This window comes from Lottia gigantea (assembly GCF_000327385.1).
Source record: "Lottia gigantea unplaced genomic scaffold LOTGIsca_102, whole genome shotgun sequence".
Lineage (NCBI taxonomy): Eukaryota > Metazoa > Mollusca > Gastropoda > Lottiidae > Lottia > Lottia gigantea.
In genome coordinates, this window is record NW_008706795.1 from 395,382 (window position 1) to 420,676 (window position 25,295).

At 33.3% G+C, this 25,295-nt stretch overlaps 2 protein-coding genes across 2 annotated transcripts; both read left to right on the forward strand.

The window, feature by feature from the left end:
• Positions 1-708: 708 nt before the first annotated feature.
• LOTGIDRAFT_237314 (hypothetical protein) lies at positions 709-13,831 on the forward strand (the record flags this gene model as incomplete). The annotated part of the gene is made up of 25 exons (XM_009046487.1): positions 709-873; positions 955-1,056; positions 2,159-2,218; positions 2,464-2,544; positions 2,661-2,712; positions 2,946-3,896; positions 4,110-4,194; positions 4,492-4,783; positions 5,138-5,489; positions 5,795-5,804; positions 6,297-6,596; positions 7,520-7,651; positions 7,897-7,952; positions 8,904-8,998; positions 9,315-9,368; positions 9,590-9,626; positions 9,929-10,143; positions 10,411-10,540; positions 11,054-11,182; positions 11,405-11,520; positions 11,769-11,843; positions 12,027-12,112; positions 12,305-12,518; positions 13,110-13,387; positions 13,774-13,831. The coding sequence occupies exons 1-25, from the start codon at positions 766-768 to the stop codon at positions 13,829-13,831; spliced, it is 4,068 nt and encodes a 1,355-aa protein (XP_009044735.1). The 5' UTR covers positions 709-765.
• A 650-nt stretch (positions 13,832-14,481) lies between these two features.
• LOTGIDRAFT_237315 (hypothetical protein) lies at positions 14,482-23,707 on the forward strand (the record flags this gene model as incomplete). The annotated part of the gene is made up of 20 exons (XM_009046488.1): positions 14,482-14,560; positions 14,952-15,439; positions 15,754-15,769; positions 16,082-16,507; positions 16,693-16,926; positions 17,162-17,214; positions 17,327-17,392; positions 17,595-17,663; positions 18,052-18,090; positions 18,408-18,559; positions 18,924-19,053; positions 19,308-19,433; positions 19,472-19,570; positions 19,902-19,964; positions 20,434-20,549; positions 20,782-20,856; positions 21,849-21,934; positions 22,103-22,319; positions 23,057-23,331; positions 23,629-23,707. The coding sequence occupies exons 1-20, from the start codon at positions 14,523-14,525 to the stop codon at positions 23,705-23,707; spliced, it is 2,847 nt and encodes a 948-aa protein (XP_009044736.1). The 5' UTR covers positions 14,482-14,522.
• Between the last annotated feature and the right edge of the window lie 1,588 nt (positions 23,708-25,295).

Genomic DNA, 25,295 nt, shown 5'->3' on the forward strand with positions numbered 1-25,295 from the left:
TAATCAAACAATTGACTAATATTACAAACCTTGTGTACCGAACACTTAACAAAAATAGTTTTACTGTTATAGTCTCACCCTACTAGACCAAAAATAAAATATTGAGATATTTGGCTTTTCCAATGAAATATTACTCAATTCAAAAATTTGATGTGTAACTCCAGAAGGAAATAAATATGTGATTCTTCTAGTTTCTAGACATTTCTCAGATATATTTGAAATCCAGTATATACACTGGAATTTGATATTCGAGAAGACCTACTTGGGACTATTAGGATCTCATGCTGTAAATAAAATTCAGAACCAAAGAGAGTTAAGTTTTTTGTCGACAAACATCTTGTTCAAATATAATTATTATATCAACGCCAAAGACTGTCAGACATAACGAGACTAAGATAATCTAATTGCACCGACTACTGTTTCTTCATAAACACAAATCGGATCAGATTACTTAAAAATCTATTCAAAGTTGGGCTAAGCTTGATTGGATTTTATTTGGTCACTAAAATAATCACGCTTGACCAGTTATCATAGACCATAGTTCGTTGGTCTATTTTAACATTGTGTAACGTATAATACGGAATATTTTGAGGGATATTGACCTCTTTGTGAAATTTTGAAAAAACAGAATTACTGTGGAAAATGTACCCAGACCGTCTTGGATAAGCTTTACTGTGAATATATGTCCTTCAGTGCAAAATGTTATACAGAAATTGTTGATTCTCGACTTTGTAATTGGATATAGCTGGATTCTAACGTTCCAAAATGTTACCCAGTTTACGACAAATTGACCATGAATATCTTATGGGCAGTGCAGGTGAAATTTTGGATACGTCACGTTCTGTAGAGCCTATAACATCCAGAAGCAATAAAGTAAGTGTTATATCTAAATCTTTCTTACTTGTGAAGTCCTATGGTTAAATTGTGTATAACGATTGTACATCTCTTTTCCAGAACCATCCATTGTATGATGTACGGGCTCGTTTCTCAGCAAAATATAGAAGAGCTTCCGGCACAGAGTGTCGACTTAGTGCTAGTTCCCCATTTCTTCCAAAGGTAGCAAATACAAAATCATCTGCATCGAAAATCACCATCACACTCTTCATCGTCTTATATAGTTTTTTATAACTTCATTGTTATAATACATTATAACTTCATTCTGATCATATCTTTCATCTTGTATAATATAGTCTTAATAACTTCATTGTTATAACATCCTGTATAACATAAGTCTTTATAACTCCGTTGTTATCTTATAATATTATAACTTCATTGTTATCATACAGTATATTACTAAACATTCATACATTTTCCATCCTGTATAATAATCGTTTTTATAACTTCATTGTTATCATACATTACATTCTGTATGATGCAGTCTTTATAACCTCACTAGTATCATCACAATACATCCGGTATAATATAAACTGTATAACCTCATTGTTACCTTACATTACATCCTGTATGATATATTCTTTATAACCATATTGTTTTCATACATTACATCCTGTATGATATATTCTTTATAACCATATTGTTTTCATACATTACATCCTGTATAATAATACAGTCTTTATAACCTCATTGTTACCATATTTTACATTCTGTATGATATAGTCTTTATAACCTCATTGTTATCATACATAACAACCTGTATGATATAGTCTTTATAACCATATTGTTTTCATACATTACATCCTGTATGATTTATAACCTCATTGTTTTCATACATTATAACCTTTATAATATATTCTTCCAACCTCATTGTTATCATATACTTGTATTTTGTACAGTAAGTCTTTATAACTTCAATGATATAGTTATATAACCTCGTTGTTATCATATAATATAATCTCTATAACCTCATTGTTATCATCCTGTATAACGTAATCTTTATAACATCATTGTTATCATACATTACATGTTCTAGAATGCAGTATAATCCTAAATAATAACAGTTTTATCACCTTATTGTAATATATTTCTTCTTGATGTTTTTATTTTTATGACTTATTAATTTGAAAATTGAAATATTGAAAATTTCAAGACGTATTTGATAAAACTATTATAACCTTCTCTGACGTTATTTTTAGAATATTTACTCAATATCTACTCAGAATGTTTTGTTTTTGTCAAAATCATCTCATGTATTTTTTAGACGTCAACAGAAGACTGTTTAAAATGTTTAATGAAAATTCCACACAAGAAATGTGAATCTGTAAGTGTTTTTATCTTATGTTTTATATTATAATAAGCAGGAGATAATAGATATAGTTCTAAGCGGTTCTAAGATATATACAAAGCGGTTGCCCGAAAGGTTACAACATACACACAGTAGTTAATTGTATGACAGCTTATCTTCTCACAAAGCATTTGTAATCTACTAACCTTGAGAATTTGGTTAGCAAAAATTAAAGGTATTCTTCAAATCTATAAATCTCCGATCTTATATCTTGTTTTCAGCATAAATATATTCGAGTTGGTGGTGGATACAGACACGGGTATTGGTATATTAAATGTTTATTAGAAGAAATTGAACTTCAGGTATGTTATATTTGGCTTTTTTATATCTAATTTAATAGAATAAAAATCTTCACTTCTCTTTTCTTCTGTTATGCCTAACACAATCTACTCTAGACTAATTCAATATGGTATTTCAGAAACAACGAGAATTGATTAGACAAAACAGATTAGAAGCAATCAAAGAACACAGTAAGTATTCTTTACATAACTTAAATATGATTGAAACCTTTGAAATCTTTTTAAATTAAAATGCTTGTCTACAGATTCAAAAATGTGACATTCTCTGATATTTTTATCGCTATTTTGCCATCCCATATTCAAATGATACATCAATATCTGTTCATTTATCACATGAATTGTAGGCGTATCACAATGTTTTATCAGGCAAGTTATAAATTGAATGCAAAATTTATTTTTTCCAGAGGTCAAGGCCATCAAGACTTATATCAGGACAAAAAGTGGTCGTTTAGTGGAAAGAATTATTTTCTTATCTGAGGAAGATTATGAAGCTTTTAAATCAGGAAAAGATGTCAAGAACCTTCTGTCGAAGTATCTGTCCAAAGACGAAGCTGCTGGACTTCAATCGTGGGATAAAGACGAGGTTAAGGCCATCAAGACATTGGTTAGAACTAAAAGTGGAAGAATCATCGAGAAAATGGTGTACGTTTCTAAAGATGATTATGAAGCCATCAAAGAGGGCAAGAAAGACGCTAAAGATATCTTGAAGAAATATGTTAAAACTCAAGATGGCGAAACAATTGAAGGATGGGACGAAGCCAAAATGAAAACAATTAAGACGTTTGTTAGAACAAAAAGTGGACGTGTAATTGAAAAGACAATCATGATATCTCAGGAAGATTACGATGCCATGATCAAGGATGGTCATGATCCTAGTGATATTCTAAAGAAGTATCTTCCTCTAGAAGACGGCGAACAGCTAGAATCATGGCAGAGTGCCGAGCCCATGAAAGCTATTAAAACTACCATACGAACTAAAAGTGGACGGTTAATAGAAAAGACAATCTTGGTGAGTGCCGAGGATTATGACAAAATGATCAAAGGTGGTGGTGATCCAAAGGATATTCTAAAGAAATATATGAACGAGGAAGACGGAGAGGTGACCTCGTGGGAAAAAGCACCAGACGGGAAGCCAATGAAGGTAGTAAAGACTACCATACGTACTAAAAGTGGTCGCCTGATTGAAAAGACTATTATGATGACGGAAGATGAGTATAAAGAATTCCAGGAATCGGGTGGTAATCCTGACTTCCTCAAGAAATTCATCACTTTAGAAAAGGGTGAAGAGATTGAAGACTGGGAGAAAGCGTCCACTGTGTATTCTGCTGCTTCTGATGATATAGAATTTAAAAAGGGTGAGGAAAAGTTTTTGTTATATTCTCAACACAATTGTTCCGTTATGAAGAAGGCAACTAAACAAGATTTAACCCCAAACGAAAATAGAATTGATCAGTTAGATACAGCCTTGATTTGGTTGGATTTTAATTTATTGGAAACTCTTTTTCCATGTTATATTGTAGAATACTAATTTTTCTGATTTTAGAATTCATCTTTTTATTATATTTCAGCTAAAGCTGGACAGCGTATTGTGGGTAAAGATGGTGCTGTGTATGAAGTAGTAGTAGATCCTCTTACTGGTAAAAAATATAAAAAGTAAGTTACATTTATTTAAGAAATGGATGATTAACTAATTTCAGTTATAATATGAATAAAATCGATTTAAATTTACATTCCATGAATTCCCTGTCAAATCTTTATGACCTGGAGAATAATCCATTGGTTTTAGCAATAGCTTGTTTTGAAAGCTTTTTCCGAAAATTATTTGTGGATATTTGATACAGTAGATCAATATCAATACTAATGTAAGAAAAAATAAGAATAGAAAGATTGTATATTATGTCCATGGACGTATTATTTCGTGTCTTTAAAACATTGTCTTGTAAATTGTAGGAAAATTGGGCAGAACGAATCAGATGTTGATAGTGGTATAGCTAGTATGAGAAGAGGTAAAGGTAGAAAGAAGAAAGGAGGTGGAGCTGGAGGTTTGGACGAGTATGAAGAAGAAACACCTAAAGAACGAGCTCGTCGTAAAGCTGGTAAACGTGATGAGGACAGTGATAGCGAGTATAGTTATAAAAGTTATAAAAGTGATGGAGGAACCAGACATGTTACTAGACGAAGAAAGAAGGCTGATGGTACTTACAGTGAACCTGAATCCTATCATAGTGATCAAGACGAAGAGGTAAGATGCCTTCATGAAGTCCTCTAATATGAAGGCCGTCAGTTTTCACAAGACTAAAAGTCAGGCTTTCTTATATCACGATTTTGGTAAAAGTTTTATGATAATGTTGGATAAAAAACGAATTATTATATACAATAACGCTATTACTAGAGTGAACTATCAGAAAGGAACTACGAGTTGGCATATCCAACTTATACCAACTGGTATTCCAAAATAGTCAGGATCGATGTAAAAGCTTTTCGTTCTTTGTCCAATGATGAGCTTCGTGGGTAATTGGTAATATTAGTCCAGGGACGGGGTTTATATTGGGATTAGTTCCAAATGCAACAGCTTGTTTTAAATCATCCTTAATAGGGTCAGGCAAGACGAAGAAGACGAAGACGAGAAAGAGCTCATGAAGGTAGTGCTCATAGTTACTATAGTGTCGTTAGTGAAGGTGGTACGAGGAAGGTTAGACGTAAGAAGAAGAGAGCTGATGGTACCTATAGTGCTAGTGAATCATACCATAGCTCAGATAGCGAACTAGAAGGTGGTGGCCTGGCGTCCAAAAAGAAGAAGAAGAGAAGAGAACATGGCAGTGACAGTGAACACAGTTACTATAGTGAAGTTAGTGTTGGTGGAACTCACCACAGAAAGAGGAAGAAAAAGTTAAAAGATAAGGACGGGAAGGTTATTGGTTATGCATCCGCTGAGTCCTATTCTTCAGGTAGGTCAAAGTTGAACAGTTGAATAGTCTAACAGCAACTGTTTGTCATTCTATTTGATCGAATTCTAAATCCTAAATCCCCACCCCCCAGAAAAGAATATGGCCCGGGTTCCCCCCCCCCCCCAATTTTTTTTATCATTTTGCATATTGAAAAGAAGGCCTTTCCACCCCCTCACTCCCCCCCCCACCCCCCCGCACCCCCAGAAAATTGTGTGGCCCCTACTCATCCCAACCGTAATGTTTCCTAGTAACACCACTTTCTACATATATGCATTTATCAAGTATTTTTTCTTTTGTATTTTCAGACGATGAAAGGTAAGTTTTAAAACTTAAAGTAACTTATCTGATGAACTTCAGATGAAATAACGTCTGTCATGGATGTTTAATATCCTAATAGATAAATTGATGTTTGGTACATTTTGTTAGACTGTTCTAAAATTATACACCATAGATACAGTACACAAACATAGACTATTCTAAAAGTATACTTGGATAGATTAGACTGTTCCAATACTTACTTAGATAGATACAGTGTATAGATTAGATTGTTCTAAAACTGTACTAAGATAGATGCAATGTATAGATTAGATTGTTCTAAAACTGTACTTAGATAGATGCAATGCTGTTGTAAGTGACGGTTCTAATACTTACTTAGATAGAAGCAGTGCATAGAATATTTATTTAGATAGATGCAGTTCATAGGTTGGATTGTCTGAAACTGTTTTAGATAGATGCAGAACCTAGAACTTATTAATTAGATATGTTAATTAGATATTAGAAAAATGATTATGATTGTTCTCTTGTCAGTGTTTACACTGAGGTTTCTGATGGTAAGGGCGGAAAAATGAGAGTGAAGAAGGAAAATCCCAAGAAAGGTGGAAAAGGTGGTAAGAATCAGGGAAAGGGTAAAGGAAAGGGAAAGAGGAGACCCTCGTCCGCTATCTTCAGCGACAGCACAGAATCTGATGATGTCGACTTAGAAAATATGACAGAGGAGGAAAAGAAGAAATATTTTGAAGGGAAAGCTAAACGAAAAGAGGCGAGAGAAGCTAGAAGGAGAGAAAAATACGGCGATAAATATGATGAAATGGTGACCCAAAATGACAAGTTGGTTTTTATTTCATTTGCGTGTTGTGGTTTGGATGTTCGACCTATAATATTGCACAGAATGAATGATAATATTCTGAGCTGCACCGAACATTAATCATTCGACCCGATCTTGGTGTTTAGTGCTGAGCACTTAATGTGCTTATAAGTTTTATTAATTGCTTTGTTGTTAAAACCCTAATGTGACTAAACTTTACAGTGCTTTAAGCTTATACCTTTCTTAACTATGTGCTTTGAGCTTAAAAGTCTATTGGACACTGTCTTTGAGATCTATTATAAACTTTACAGTGCTTTAAGCTTATAATTTTCTTAACTATTTTGTGCTCGAAACTCCAATGGACCATATCCTAGTGATTTTAAGCGTTTTATAAGCTTATAAATTTCTTAATTACTTTGTGCTTTAAAAATTTGATAGACATTATCCAGGTGATTTGAACTTTACAAGCTTATAACTTTCTTAACTACTTTGTGCTTAAAACTCTAATGGGCTTTGTCCCTGTGATACATTATACAGTGCTTTAAGCTTATAGCTTTCTCAGAAATTGTCCGAGTGATTTTAACTTTACTGTGCTTTAAGCTTATAACTTTCTTAATTGCTTAAACTCTAATGAACATGGTCTTAGTGATTTTAACTTTACAGTGCTCAAAATCTGTTCTGATTTTTGCTAGCTTTAAACTCAAATAATTGTGACTAAAACTAGCGACTCCTGTGCTCTGTTGTTTTTTATTAATTGGAAGGTTATTGTGCTGAAACTGTGTTGGATGGAAAATCACCTTGTGCTTAAACATTAATGACTTTTTATTTAACACATTTTTGGGTTATCCCGATTCCTGTCCTGTAGCGGCGAATATCATTTTTTGATATATTTACAATATAAATGTAACTAACTGATTCTTCATAAAAATACAAATTGTTTTTGTAGACGTAAGAAAGAGAAAGAAAGGGCTAAAAAGTTGGCTGAGAGTAAGAAACCTAAAAGTATGGTGAGCTATGATAAAGGTGCAAGACGAAGTGTGGTTGATCCTATTGTTAAGGAGAATGGACCTCATGACGGGTAAGTCTACTGCATCTTTACCAGCTACTGGCTCCTCATAACCATTCAGTAATTCTCGATTTGATTTTCTTAATGAAGTATTTGGTTAAAGCCCTAATGGATCAGCTTCCACATTTCTACGAATATTTCACCGTAGGTACAGGCCTTTCAATCAATGACATTACACACGATGTATAATAACATAAATTTGGCGATGTCTGTGGTATTAATCAAAAATAAAACTTTTATAAATATTTGTTTTTCAGTAAAAATAAGAAGAAAACTAAAGATGGTCATGAAGCAGACGATGAAAGTGATGAAGGTTAGTTTGTAAGAAATGTATTTTTTAAAGAAACTTCTATTTTTCGTTCTCAAAACTAGACCTAATTCTTTCAGCACTAAGCTTCATGTTTTTGTTTATCTTATCTTTGGTTTCGCATTATTATTGCATTTTTAGTTATGACATTATCATAGCTTTATCTTAGCTATCAGAACATTATCGCTATTATCTGAGCTATCACATTATGTTCGCTTTATTGTAAATGTCACATTTTTATGTTTTATTTTAGTTAAAACATTATTGTAGCTTATAGCTGGTTTTAGATATATCATTATATTCGCTATCGCTTTTTTGTTTGCTTTATCTTAGCTCTCGCATTTGTCGCTCTATCTTAGCTATCGCTTTATATTAGCTACTGCTTAATTTTAACTATCGTTTTATATTGGTTATTGCATTACTTCCGCGATATTTCAACTGTCGCTTTATCATAGCTAACGCATTATTTTTATAGCTATATTTTAGATATCTCTTTATTTTAGTTATCGCATTACTATCGCTTTACTTTAACCATGTCATTATTATCGCTTTATATTAGCTATCGTATTATTATTTGCTACTGATATATTTTCCGCTTTCAATTTCTTCTCATCACCCTTTTGCCTTCTGCTTCGTGTGTAGATGTAGATTATCTTTCTTATCAAGATTAACAACCGGTAAGTATTACATTTATTACATTTTGTAAACCGAACTTTGCAATCGAAGGATATCTATGAAATTTTGTTCTAAACGACGATGTGTTAATCTAAACCATAGGTATGCTTAAGAACTGAAAGAAGTACTTCAATATACATCCTATATCTTAGAGACGCGAGTCTCCTGTTATATTCTACAAATAATATTTCAGTAATTAGTAATTTATCATATAATCATTTGCTAATATTCAGATATTTCTCCTTAATAAGTAAATAACTGATATATTTTTATTTTATATAGAATCGGTGATATCAGCTGGTGGAACTCATCACAAAAAGAAGAAAAAAGATAAACATGGTGCTCGGCCTGGAAGCCAGGAATCTCAGTATGAATATGTAAGTTATCATTTGCATATTTGTTGTGTGTCACCTTTTCCTTTGGTTTCTATCAGTGATGCAGGTTGGAGGGGCTGGCGTTGAAAAAGCGTGTAGAGCGGGCAATACGCCGAAGCCGCGTATGCTACTGGAAGTGCACGTTAAAGATGTTAAAGATCCCTTTGACAGTTTAAATGGCGTTGCCAGTTTACATCAGCCCAATCAGATACAGAAAAGTAGGACGCACAACTCGTTTTATTGTTCATTTCATTGTATTTCTTTACTTGTAACTTTCAAAAGAAAGATATGCCTAGGATATTTTTGTGATTTGTTGCAGGAATATGATGATAAGGGTAGAGTAACCAAAAAGAAGAAAAAGAAAGGAGGCTATGTAAGTTTAATGTTCATTATTTGTCGTTCCTAATGTTCTCATCAGAAGATTGATAGATGATCGAAATTGCATGCTGGTTTGTTTTGCATCAAAACACGACCTCTTATTCTATAAGGTTTGTTGCTAGATTACATGTCAATCCCCGCTTTGAGCTGGTAGTTGTTGGTAATCGTAGTAGTTGGTACTAGGATCTGGTTGAATTTGGTATATTTATATTATAGGGTGATGGAAGCGGATCAGAATATGAGTATGAATATGGTAGGTATCCAGGTTTTACCAGTAGTTTAATCCAGACCCAAGAACTAGATTTTGTCAGAATATTAATACTCTGTAAATTACCAGTTCAGTCTCTTTAAACACATTCTGAATTGGATCTCGAGTCTTTGAATTGTATACCTTCTAGTCCCTTTTCAGTTACGTTGCTTCAGTATTCAAAGTATTTATCCATACGCCCACATCATTTGATGTGTATTATGCTGATTACCTTAGGAATGACCTCGGACAATACCAAAAATTGGTATACAACATAAGGTTTCTAATTTATGTAAGCATGATTTCAGATGAAGATGGTAAAGTGAAGAGTATAAAGAAGGTTGATAAGAGAAGAGACAGTCAGAAATCAGATGGAGATTATTTTGAAGTGGATGAGAAGGGGATGATTAAATTAAAAGCTGGTAGAAAGAAGATTGATATTAATAGACTAACAGCTGATGCTCTTATCAAACTAGGAATAGATCCTAATGCGTCTAAACAAGAAATCGCTCGTAAACTTAAGGTACTAAGACTTCTTTACAATACGGGAGGGGATGTCTAACGTAAAGTGAAGATTGTACGACAGAAGGATGGCTATCTGAAGATAGCTTGATCGCGATTTCGCATTGTATTTGGTCAACTTTTCAACAAAGTAATGCGTCCTTATGTCACTAGGGTAGCAACATGACTTTAACAGTGCACCCCCAGATATTAAGGATAAGGAGACACGTCTTGAATGGTAGACCTAATATTGTTACATGATTTTAATACTGTATTATTTAAATTGTAGGAGATGTTTGGTGACGGTTTACTTATAACTGATAATGATACTAAGATTGGCACTAAGCATCTCTATGAGTATGGTAGCGATGTTGGTACTGATGAACTAGCTAATGATAGCGATCTTGACATATCAGATTGTAAGTGGTACCATTCTTTAAATATAATAACAGAACTAGACCACCCTGAATGCACAAAGGGAACCACGAGGACCTGATGGATCAGGCGCTTATAAAATGGTTTTTATGTGTATCTGTGACACTTAGAGCATCAATTTGCACCATTTCAATTTTCAGTCAGACATATGTGGTTCCTATAAAATTAAGCGTTATTTAACGACACCATCGCAAAAGTTGGTAATGATATCTCAGGACCTCATCTGAATATAAATTACAATGGTGCAAATTTATACCATCAGTGGCCCAATGTACACATAAAAAGTTAAGAAAACTTCTTTACAGACCCTAAATAAGGGCTCTGTTTTCCAAGCAGTCAAGCACTGTCTTGCATTTTGGTAAATCCAAATGGCAACTGATCAGTTAGCTGCATCTATGTCTTTTCTGCACGTTTTAAGTTCTGCGAAATGAATGATCCTCCTCAATATTCTATACATTCCACCACGATCATCTAAAGTATTTATTCTATTATAACAGTACATGGTACAAGAAGAGTCAATGTATTAATGAGAAGAGGTGGACAGGAAATCATTGACTTTATGAAGAAAGTTTTAGAATTGAGTAAACTACGAGATGATGATTATTATAACGATGTCGATGAAAAAGGTGAGAATTATTAAATAATGAAGGGAGTCAATGCCAAAATGAGCACAGGTTATTGATGCATGATGTCTTCAATAATGCCGACTATAATGCCAACTTCAATAATGCAAATTTGTTTTGCGTGTCTATCTTGATTATTTTGCATGTTTATCTTGATTATTTTGCATGTCTATCTTGAATATTTTGTATGTCTATCTTGAGTATTTTTTTATGTCTATCTTATAGATGGTGATATCGACTTCTTATCTCATTATCGTCTGGTAGACAGTGGTAGACTAGAATCGTATGCTCGAGCATTCTGTGTAGAAGATGGTAACCGAGATATATGTTTATCTTATGAGGTATTTATTAGTTCTAAAAACATCATACACTATCAAATCCCTATGCTCTCATAAATTCTGTAGAGTTTTCGATCAGACCATTTGGTCGCAATTGAAATTTGCTATATAGCATCATGCATTTCAAAACTGAAAAACTAACCAGTGATTTGTCTAGAATTTTCAGATAGCCCGTCTTCTCAGAACTGATCATTTGATCGTCTAGCATCACACTATGTAAACTTACAATTGACATTTTCAATATGTTGCAGGAAACGAGAATGGCTTTAGGTGGTGTACCAAGTATACAACAAATAACAACTAAACAGTTAGAGTATGTTTTGAAGGTGTGTTAATATTCAGTCTTTCTTTTTAGAGATTTGCTGTTAAAAAATATTATATAGAGATACCATAGAAAAAATCAGTTTTATTGTAAATATCTTCGAATCTTCTGGATATACTGTCGTGTCTGTTGTATGTGATAAACTCTGTAGAAATATAAAATGCTATAACCATATCTTCTATTACAGGTATTAAATATTAATGATGCCTCACAGATTACCTTTAGAATGTTTGCTGTTATGACTGCTCTTTCTGAACGAGTCACGTCAATGGAGTAAGTAAAACAGTTCATCCGAATCACTTCTGTACCTAGTGACTTACAATGTTCGTGAAGAATCATTGAATTTTGGCATATTCTTCACGTGATATATATAGGCGTATATATATATATATAACGAGTTCCATCTGAGCAGTATAGGTCTACCTAATGGCATAATATTAACCAGAATGGTATTTTTCTTTCCAGTCCGTTGAGTAAACATCTACTAGAAATATGTGATTTATTAGATATAGAGAGGAAGATGGATTTATATAAATCTATGTTTAATAGTGCTAATACAGATGGTGATTCTAGTTATATTAAAGTTGATGCTTTACGTATAGATCTGATAGCTGGTGGTTTAAACTGGAAACAACAACAGTTTGTTATGGATAGATTACAACCAAACTGGTTGAATGAGGTATATTGCAAATGGGCACTTATTTATAGTATAATTATTTATTGTATAATATATAGCCAAGATATTTTTGCATTCATGGGCCCGATACAAAATATAAACATGATCAGTTTAATTATTTTTAGGTATAAGAAATAGAAATTAAAGCCAAAAAAGCCAGACGTATTCTGTCCATTCCAACGCACACTACCCTAAAAATAACGTGGATTTCCCATGCTTTAAATCAGAACAGAGAGATGAGCAGGCATATCTGTGCTCGTTTATAATATGATATAAATTGTTATGATACAACAAATGCTTAGGCTATTGAAACTGATGATGAAAGTATCTTTGGTTCACAGGATCCTATATTAATATTTTTCGTGAAAGTTGGATTTCATTTAAATTTGTATGATCGGTTGTTAGAATAATTTGTATCAGTTACCTCCCTTGAATTGGAAAATTTTAATCAGTAACTTTATTGCAATTGACTGTCATTTTTTTGTATCAGTTATCTCCCTTGAAATTCAAGATTTTAATCAGTTGTTGACTTAGAAGCTTTGCATACTGGTTTTTTTTTATTTACGTATGTAATGTTTCTTATTCACTTTTCAGATTTCCTTCCTGGATTATATGTGTTATATACCATTGTTTATGTCTATGCATGATAACATAGTAGATAATCCATTAGATATGTCGGATAACAAGTATGAAGCTATGATGAGGAAGCCATCTGGTAGTAAAAAACAACGAGACATCAATCCACTTGGTTTCCCATTAAAACGAGAATCTTCCTACCAGATGAGACAACAAGCTAAAGAATTGTTAGAAGGAAAGGTTAAAATGGAAGATATTCGAGCCGAAAAACGTGATATGTTACAAAAATATACCAAGTTAGTATATAACCTAGTGATTTTCTCTTTATAATGCCAACTCATTTATTGCTAGCGTAATTCAAAAACTCCAAAAGTGGCATTGGATGGGAGTCATGGTTCAAGATTGGTTGATTGGTAGATGTTGGAAGAATTTATCGTCCGATTCTAACTAAAATTCCTAGATACATCTATGCAACCCGGTTTTTAAGCTTTGCAAGTATCTGGTTGTCTCAGATAAAAATGGCTTAATCTTCCACATTGTGCAGAACTACCAAATCTATGACAGACTTTCAAATTTTATTTGACTTGACCTTTTTTTAATTGTAACAATGTCTTATCAAAATGAAAAACGCATTGTTATTTCTTTTTTAATTCATTTACACTAATACTACATGTATTTTCAGGTTACCAAAGTTGCTGGAAAAGGAACCAACGCGAAAAACACCAGATTCTGAAATTTAACTGAACACATTCCAGATAGGATATGATAAATTTTGTCGCCAAGGAATCTGCAAAAGTCGAAAGCCACGTTGACATAACGTGAACCTGAAGTACTGATCTGATCAAAAAACCCTGATAATCGAACATACTTTCATACTTACTATGAATTTTTGCATTTACTTTGATAAACAAACCGGTATTTGATTCTGGTGTGTGTAGGCTATGTGTGTTTTATGCAATGTACTATAAAATTATATATTTATTACCATGAATTCCACGAGTGCCATATTTAGATTAGTGTTTCGATTATTACCAAAGTGTTTCTTGCTGATACTCGCTATCAACATGTAGGGCCTACCAAAGTGCTGAAACCGAATCGTTTAATTCGTGTGTTTTATTGTTGTTTTTATCATTTTATCATGTTTTTTATATTTTGAATTTGAAAATAAAACGATAATTTTGTAATGTGTTTGTTCAATTTATAACTAAATATATTCCATATTGGAATTTCTATTGATTTATATTACGTCGTTGACCAATTGTCGTTTAACTATCTCAGTAAGTGAAATATACATGCCCTTTTCAAACTTATCCGTACTATCAATTGAAATTTTTCAACTTGATATAAATTGACCTGTTGACAAATGTTTTTGAATTATTATTTTTTCTAGCAAAGAATCAGTTTGTAGATGAAGATGGAAATACTTACATCATGGTTAAAGATCCTAAAACTGGGAAATTAGTCAAAAAGTAAGTAAAAGAAAACACAAAGTTACTATCCTACAAACTGAAGCCAATAAGGGTTGATATGAGTAAATATGTGAATGGGGGTATATATTCTCCTCTATTTTTTCTTAACCAGCTGATAAAACTCTCAGCTATCTATGTCATATATTAATTCTGCTCTCCAACAATTTAACACTTTTCACATTAATTAGACGGACGTCAATTCCATTTAAAACTATCATTTAGAAACTATATTCCATGAAGCCTGCACTTTGACTCCATGTTAAATAGCAAATATTGGAAATGTGCTGGAAATATATTCTGTACCTAAATTAGACTTCATAATTCAAAAAATGTACGTTTAGACATCGAAATGAATTTTGATATTTTTATTTTATTTCCTTATTAATTTTAGACTAATGAATATAAAGAAAGGCACAAAAACTAAAGGAAAAGTCGACAAAAAGAAGATGTCAAAAGCTGAAAAGGCCGATTATGAAGCTGGAAAACGGAACAGTGATAGTGAGAGTGACTTTAGTTATCGCAGCGTTTATTCCGCCGGAGGGACGCGAAAGGTACGTCGTAAGAAGAAAAACGAGGACGGAACGTACGGCGATAGTGAATCGTATCATAGTAGTCAAGATGAAGAGGGGGCAGAACGAAGGAAGAAACGTCGAGAGGAGAAAGAAAATACAGACAATGAAACTAGAGTCACTAGCCAATCTAAAGATAGTGATTTTGAAGAAAGTGACTATAGTTATAAAAGTGATGTAAGTGAGGGGGGAACTAGGACAGTGACTAAACAGAAGAGGTTACGTGATGAGGATGGTAATGTAATAGGTTATGGTGAATCAGAAGTAGTTAATGATAATATCTCTACCGGTTCCATATCTCCTAGAAGGGGTGAGTGTGTTACCTTATCTCACGTTTTTACAAAAATTAATTTAAAAGGGTTCTACATTTATGTATTTTCCTATTATTATATACTACTACTACAACAACACCAACAAGCAATGTTTTTTTTCTTTTATTTAATTTCCCTGCATACATTTAATAAAATTGATAGCTGTTACTGAAAACTGGACAAGAAGTACTCGATCTTCAGGCACACTTACTGTGACAGGGCTGACGTGGTATCCCTGTTTAGAGAATTTAAGAGACAGACATATTATACATATAATATTATAAATATTTTTTCTTTCTTTTTTTTCTTACAGGTTCGATATCAGATGGGTAAGCGATGAGTTTCTGTATTACCTTGTAGTTTTATACAACCTAATAAGGAACAAATGTTTTAACAAATCCCACTTCTGTTCGTACCACACAATACAGTGTTCCAACAAATATGTCCTTACCCAGTTTCTCAGACGTGATATACGACTGGGTAAGCTCAGACTTGTCAGACCAACAATAAAGCTGACTTTCAATTATCCAAAGTATTGGCGGAAAACTCACCTCCCTATTTCAGCAAGAGAATCTTTAATCCGGTTAATATTCGGTCAAAGCTTTCGTTTTTTTGTAACACCAACTAGCCTCTTTTTTTAGGTCTGAAACAGCCTATGATAGATACATGGCCGAGAAACTACGACAACTTGATGGTGTTGCGGATTCTATGGATGTTGATGTAGAAGAACAAGCAGCAGAAGAACAAAGACAGAGAGAAAAGCTGGAGGAGTTTAATCGCCTGAATGAAAGGGTGTATGATCCATCATGGCCTGGTGTCAAACCTTCAGATAAACCAAATATTGAACTGCCTAATTTTGATGATCAGTACAAGCGACTTGGTGGGCCTCGGGATAAAGATAAACCGGGGATGTCGAGGGAGAAGACCATTTCTAGAGAAAAGGGTTCACGTGGTAAGGCTGGTGAAGTGTTGACTGAGGAAGAGAAAAAGAAGGTTGCTGAGGAACAGGTTAAAAAACAGAAAGAAAGGGAGAAACGAGAAAAGGAAATGAGAGAAAAAAGAGAAATGTAAGAAATTAAAACGCTGTTTTTATAACTTCTGATTATGAAATTCAATAATCCAAAATCCACCTATTCAACAGGTCATCTTCTTTCGGCAGACAAGATACTGGTAAATGGTCTTCTTAATTTCCCCATAGCATTCCCTTTGTTTGAAAGAGTTCAAAAATGCCAGAAACCTGTCCCTATTTCAGGCAAAATTTGCGTCGAGAACTCACAAATGAAAACATAGAGAAAGAAAGAGAGAACCAAAGAATAGCTGATGCTCTAAAGGAGAAAAGAAGAGAAAGCGTCATGAGTCAAAGACCTATTACAACTCCCAATGGCAAACATCAGAGTATGGTTACTTATGAAAAAGGTGCGGCAAGAGATCTGAACACACCTATTACTAAAACAGATAACAGAGATGCTGGTTTAACACATTCAGAGTAAGTTCTTATCTGCCTTCGGTACTGAAATCATGAAACGCTTAGTTTTAGTGGAATTATAAGAACCATGGACCTCTGACTGAAAATTGGATTGATACAAATCGATTAACGTCCCCAATACACACCAAAAGTTTAGAAAACTTTAAATATATATTGATTTGACCAGTTTTATCAATTGCTTGAAAATGCATTTATTTTGGAAAAATATCAGCCAAATATATGCCAATTTTTTCAGTTGGAAAAGAAAACCAAGAGAATTGAAGAATAGTAATAACAGAAAGGGCAAAGGTAAATAGATAAATCTTTTTTCTGAAAAGGTACGCTGTAAATAAAGTGCATCACCCCAGCTGCGTATGTATATTCGTACACTTCGGAAACTCATCTGCATTTTATGTTTCAGATTCTTCAGCTTTTGATTATACACCGACAGCTAAACTTAACAGTTTGAACAGAAAATATGGAACAGGTAGGCTACAGCTGACTTTTCTTTATAGAATACATATTTGGATGCAAACCCTCCGTTACAACATGTGGTTTGTCAAACATGAACAATTGTCAAATTTTTAGAAACTGTGGTTGCCGAAATGGCCACAAACCTTTCAGAAGATACATTTGAATTAGATCAGCTTTGCTCCTCTATAGTTAGTTTCACATGTAATTTCTTTCAGATAAAAACCAAGAGTCCACCACAGATAAAGCTAAGAAAGACAAACACTTCGGAAATAGTCCAATACCTGGTAACCTTTTTACATAATACAATCTTAACTTCATCGGACATGCTAACACTCTATCCAACATGCTACGGGCCTGACCTTGTTACCAGAATCTAACTACGAACTAAGTTGGCCGACATATAAAAAGGCTTTTCCCAAACCGAACTCCGAGCAATCAGAAATAGCAAAAGACTAGGTGTACCCATATCGTTAGCCATATCTTTATTGCCAAATTCGTTTTATTGTCCTGAAGTGCCAAAGGGTGGACAACCAATCTGCAGTTTATTTGTTTGTATGCTTCATTCCTCATGTGAAAAGTTCATTAGCTGCTACCAGATGCTTGTTTTGGATTCGGGTTTCGTTTTCCGGTTCGATCGTTCGTACTTAGTTTATTTATTGAATTTAATTTCAGAAAAGAAAGATTTAGAGGACGACAATAGTCAGAAACCAGGTGAGTGTATACCAATACCTTTATTTATATAATTATCATATCTTCCAACATAGATAGGCCTTTCAGCTGAAATGATTTCATTCTCATCCCATGAAAATTTTTGAAATGAAATGGATTTATTTGAGATTAATGTCAAGGATGGTGGACGACTGGACAATGAATGAAATGGGCCCCCAACGAATGAAACCTGAAGAGTACCGACATGAAGTTGCAGAACCTGATGGTACAGTTCATTTCTGACCATTTATCCCATTCTATGTTCACAGTTATATTTGGCCTCTGTTCTGGACTGCCCATGCATATGATTTCTTTTTTAGGCCAATGGAAAAAGTTCTCTGTGGATGAAAATGGAAATATATCTTTAAAACCAGGAGAAAAAATAGATATTAAGAAATTAAGTGCAGACGACCTAAGAAAACTTGGTATTGATCCCAATTTATCAGAAGCTGAAATTATCAAAAAGTTAAAGGTATGAAACATCCCAATTGAAGAATTGAATTACATGTACATGTATTTTGATTGCATATGAGGTACAAGATATGTCTTGCGGTTTGGACAAGTAAGCCTTGTTCCACTCTGCAGTTGGGTTGTCAATTCCCCATCCCTTTAGTAAAGTCCACATAGATAATATTATTTATTTGGTATATTTATGTCTGCATTGCTTGCGTTGCATTAGCTAGGTTACGTCGAACAAATGGTTGGCGTGGGTTCTAATCTCGGTCGGTGGGTGAAAGTTTGATGACCTTAACCTATATTGCTGTGAAATGCTAAAATATAGTTGTTTCTTTCTGTTTATCTGTTCTTTCTTATGGTTGTATTGTGCTATATTACAGGAGAAACTTGGTGATAATATTCTGTTTGAAGAAGAAGATGACTATGAGTTTTATAGAGAAAATATCAATGAAGATGTAGATTTAATAGATGTTCTGGATAGAGAAAAGAGTATTATCAAATCTAAAGACAGTAGGCATACTATTAAATATCTTTCATATTAAATTTCTGGAATTCCACACCTAACCAATCTTAATCAAGATTTTTGCAGCAACTCAATCCATTTAAAATCTGAGAAGAATTGAGGAATATCTCCATATTTAGTCATAAACCTATAACAATGTTGGGATCTGGAATTCCAACGTAATATATGGAATTTTTGTAATATTAAAACCAGTACAAGAGATGTACATGGATATCTTGAAAGATCTTTATATTTCTTATAGTTACTGGAGTCAGAAGAGTGAATTTATTATTACGTGCTGGTGGATCACAACTTCAGGTTCATTTACAGAAAGTTTTAGACAGCAGTAAACTGAAGGAATACTACGCCGAGGACTTAGACGAAAGAGGTTAATATTTGTTGATACTTTCCTCGAAATGATTTTAGTGCTCGAACTGGACCTTATCAACTGGGTGACGACAAAATCTGATTTAGCTGGAATTAGAGTAACTAATGGCAACTGGCAGCAACTGAATTTTTTCAGTAGTAAGTTCGCTCAGAGAGATCAAATCCCACAATGATCAGAATCTCCGAGTTGCTGGTAGTCGTTGTAATTTCGGTTGCTGTTTGCTATGTCACGAAAGATATTTGTATTTTTACGATAATTATGTCTCCTATTTATCGTGTGGTTAAATTTGTCTCGTCAAGATATAACATGTACCATGATTGGTATATCTATGTTCGCTTGTACCTAAAAAACCAGATTCACTATTCACAATCATTTTATTGGTGGTCATACTTTAATCCATTGTTCTTTCATTCATTCATTCATTCATTCATTCATTTTAATCAATCATTCATTTCATCCTTCTGTTAGATGCATCTGAGACAGACTTTCAAAAATATAAAAACGACTTCGCATCAAATATAGATGAAAAAGGTATGTGCTGAAATGAATGTCCATAATATTTAACTTTTTAAAAATTTTTGTCAACCATAAAGTGGCACATCTTGTTGACTTGTATTATAAATTCTGGGTCCGATATACATAAAGAGAGATTTAATTTCATTATCAACTGTATACTTGGTTGCATCTTTACAATGTCATGGTGTCAGAACTCCGTCCAATGCCTTGACTTCATTAGTTATGTGTAAAAGTAACGACCTGGTTTGTACGCTAGAAATACAGCCAATCAAAGTCCTCCATAGGAAGACTGTAAACAATATGTTTGTGATCGAGTATATTCGCAAGAGAACAATCCAATCAGATCGTTGCATTCACAACATTATGTGGTACAAAAAAATGCCTAATTATTTCAAGCTATTAGAGGGAGTTTGTAATACCTCCACATTGTTTATTCAAACCGGTTGGTAAGTTGCGTTCGTTTACCAATTATTGTCAATTTCAGATTCATCAATTGATTATATGTGCCATTATCGTCTTGTTGATCCAAATAAAATAGACTCGTATGCCAAAGCATTTGTCGTAGAAGACAGCAATCTAGATACTGTAATCACTTACAAGGTAGGAAATTATTTGGTAATATTTACATGGTTTAAGATACATTTTAACACAAATGATCCTCTCATGTTCTCAATCAGACTCATTGAAATGCGAGAGGAGATACGACATCATTCAGCAACAGAAGAAGTTGTATAATTAGTGCCATTAATTGGAATGTTTCTATCTATATACGTTACAATCATTGGTTTGGTATCAATCTTCGGGTAGTCACTATACTAAACATGTTTTGTAGGAAATCCGTACAGCTTTAGATGGTATACCCACAGCACAACATGTTACCAATAAACAGAAAGACTACGTATTCAAGGTAAAAAAGATTCTTTTCAAATCAGACATAGCCCGTATTCACAACCTTTTAGATACCTTTAAATTCAGGCGCCCCTACCTTTAGCAGTACAGGACTTTGGATGTTGACCACAGCTACCTTTGACAGAACTCGACTTTGGATGTTGTCCACGGCTATCTTTGACAGAACTCGACTTTGAATGTTGTCCACAGCTACCTTTGACAGAACTCGACTTTGGATGTTGTCCACAGTTACCTTTGACAAAACTAGACTTTGGATGTTGCCTGCAGCTACCTTTGACAGTACTCGACTTTGGATGTTGTCTGCAGCTACCTTTGATAGAACTCGACTTTGGATGTTGTCCACAGCTACCTTTGACAGAACTAGACTTTGGATGTTGTCTGCAGCTACCTTGGACAGTACTCGACTTTGGATGTTGTCTGCAGCTACCTTTGTCAGAACTCGGCTTTGGATGTTGTCCACAGTTACCTTTGACAGAACTCGACTTTGGATGTTGCCTGCAGCTACCTTTGACAGTACTCGACTTTGGATGTTGTCTGCAGCTACCTTTGACAGAACTCGACTTTGGATGTTGTCCACAGCTACCTTTGAAAGAACTCGACTTTGGATGTTGTCCACAGCTACCTTTGTCAGAACTCGGCTTTGGATGTTGTCCACAGTTACCTTTGACAGAACTCGACTTTGGATGTTGCCTGCAGCTACCTTTGACAGTACTCGACTTTGGATGTTGTCTGCAGCTACCTTTGACAGAACTCGACTTTGGATGTTGTCCACAGCTACCTTTGAAAGAACTCGACTTTGGATGTTGTCCACAGCTACCTTTGACAGAACACGACTTTGGATGTTGTCCACAGTTACCTTTGACAGAACTCGACTTTGGATGTTGCCTGCAGCTACCTTTGACACTACTAGACTTTGGAGTTGTCGAGACCTTGTACATAAAATTCTTACGACGGATTCATAGTAGCCTACACTACTCTTCTTTTTTTCAGGTTTTACATATAAACGATGCCACTCATGTCACATTTCGTATGTTTGCTGTAGTAACGGCATTATGTGAGAGAATAACAGCCATGGAGTAAGTATTAAAAATCACCTATAAATTTAAGCTTGAAGTTTCAGTAAAATTACTGAAAGCACCAGCCAAAGACATTCAAGTTTTAACAAAGCACAGGTCTTTTTATTGTCATTTCCAGAGTGAATAATACCCAGTCACGTAGTTATATTCTCCTGTAATATTTTTCAGTTCAATTAGTAAACATTTAATGGAAATGTGTAACCTGGCTGATATAGAAAGAAAGTTAGATTTATACCAGTCAATGTTTTATCACAATATACCATGTTATCGAGATTCTAATTTCATAACCTCGGAATCTTTGAAAATTGAATTAATTGCTGGAGGTCTGAATTGGAAGCAACAGAAATTTATCATGGAGAAGATGGAACCAAATGATTGGGGAGAGGTAGATTATTCTTCTGTTATATATTTCGTTGACTAAATTTGATAGTATACTGCCACTTGTCCCGCACCACTCGTGACGCTGGCAATACTCACCTAAACGGCCCTACCTGGTTCCTTAGACGTTATATACGGATGTGATATCGTCAATGGGCAAGGCCAGAAATTAAATGTCGTTATAGATATATAAGAGTTGATCCCGATCCAATTTCCCGATCGTTAGCTGTTCTTGTTCTTTTATGTTTTAATATATAATTAACTTAAAGAGGGGTTTCCTTAATTTCTAGTCTCAAATTAAGCAAACTATATGACTAATTAGTGTTTCTAATGAATTATCATGTATCCTTAATCATGTCATTATGTTCTTATTGCATATAATTAAGAGTGTTAACCAATCATAAATGTCCATGTATGTAGGCCTACAGTCTGAATAAACAAAAAAAAAAGACTTCTTGACCTTTCTTGATCGGCCACGCATTGGAATTCTGCTGGTAATTCTCTTCTTATTTAGCTTATTATGAATACATTAAGGACATGTGAGACAAACTGGTATTTTTCCAAGTCATTAGAACACCTCTACTTTCTATTCATATAAGTATTAGTATTTTCATTTTCATAAATGAAAATAAGGGAACCCATATTTAAAAGGATTAAGCATGTGAAGTAATTCTTTTGAAGTAATGCTTTTGTGCATGCTCACTTATATTTTATATTTACGATTCACCCTCCTTTTATTTTCAGATTTCCTTCCTGGATTATATGTGTTATATACCATTGTTTATGTCTATGCATGATAACATAGTAGATAATCCATTAGATATGTCGGACAAAAAATACCAAGTACCACCGAGAAAACGACCCCCTTCTGTACAAAGAGATATGAACCCTCTGGGACAGCCACTAAGTCAAAACTCGACATTCTTACTAAAGAAACAAGCTAAGGACCTCACAGAGGGTAGAATAGAAAAGGATTGTTTGAAAGCAGAAAAGGTCGAGTTACTTAAAAAATATGCAAAGTAAGTATATTTTTTTAAAAAATAAACCAGTCCCTCATTGGAACGATATTAAAAACTTTACAGAAATCTCTGAAAACAGCTTTAAAGCATTCTTCGTGGGTTTTTTTCACGCCATATTACTACCACATTAGTATACATACAAAATTATTTGCCAACTTTTCAATTACCCCTATTTACACTGATAAATTTGATATATATGAAATGAAAGAAAGACTTTAAAAAGGTGATCACAGACAAGCATGTTAATTTGTGTAATAATAATTATGTACTAACTAAGGTACTACATTCTGTTTTCAGACTTCCTGAAATTCCTAAAAGCAGAGAATCGAGAAAAAATGAAGACGTTGAAGAGGAAAAGATGGATCTAATTTATTGAAACACTTGTAGTAGCAGTTTGTGATCATGGCTTTCGCATGAATGGAATACAAAAGAATGGAGGTTGCTAATCATAGCGCCGTTGCTTATCGAAATGAAATGTGATAATTTTAATACGTTTTGTAGGTAATATTATAATTAAAATGAAATGTGATAAAGTTAAGTTTAGTATGTTATATTATAATAAATGAAATGAGATGTCATAATTTTAATGCGTTTTGTATGTTATGTAATAATTGAAATGAAATGTGATAATTTTAATACGTTTTGTAGGTAATATAATAATTAAAATGAAATGTGATAAAGTTAAGTTTAGTATGTTATATAATGATTGAAATGTGATGTCATAATTTTAATACGTTTTGTATGTTATGTAATAATTGAAATGAGATGTGGTTATTTAAAGTTTTTTTATACAGTATGATAATTTAAATGAAATGTGATTCGTTTTGTATGCTATATAATTATCGTGATATATTTATTCAAGTTTTGTATTTTTATATAATAATCGAAATGAGGTGTGATAATGTTAATAAGTTTTGTATTTTATATAATAATCGAATTTGAATGTAATTTTTTTTATTCAAATTTCGTATTATATATATAATAATCAAAATGAGGTGTGATAATGTTAATAAGTTGTGTATTTTATAACATAATCGAATGTGATAATTTGAATAAGTTTTTCTATGCTAGGATGATAATTGAAATGAACTGTGATAATTTTAAAGTTTTTCTATGCTATATAATAATTGAAATGAGCTGTGATAATTTTAAAGTTTTTCTATGCTATATAATAATTGAAATGAACTGTGATAATTTTAAAGTTTTTCTATGCTATATAATAATTGAAATGAGCTGTGATAATTTTAAAGTTTTTTTATGCTATATGATAATTGAAATGAGCTGTGATAATTTTAAAGTTTTTCTATGCTATATAATAATTAAAATGAGCTGTGATAATTTTAAAGTTTTTCTATGCTATATAATAATTAAAATGAGCTGTGATAATTTTAAAGTTTTTCTATGCTATATGATAATTGAAATGAACTGTGATAATTTTAAAGTTTTTCTATGCTATATAATAATTAAAATGAGCTGTGATAATTTTAAAGTTTTTCTATGCTATATAATAATTGAAATGAACTGTGATAATTTTAAAGTTTTTCTATGCTATATAATAATTAAAATGAGCTGTGATAATTTTGTTAAATTATGTATACTGTATAATTATTTAAATGAAATGTGACAATTTTTATGAAGTAAGAAATAAAATCGGACGGACTAGTGAGTTGTTGATGTCAATCCTTTCACCCAATACAACGGAAACCCTGGTTTGGACAGTTTCAGTAATATTATTCTGGGTCACTATAACGAACGTCGTCTTATACCTTATAAGACGAAGTTCGTAATAGCTTGACATTGTGAAGATGGGAACACTCNGGGTGTGACATCCTTAGGAGTTGACTGGAAGACCTTTTGCAAAACAAGGTAACACACGGTACAATTGGAATAATGTTTTTCATTTGAACTTTGAATTTATTTGAGATCCATCAACATACGTATAAACGTACAAGTTTTTTCGCATT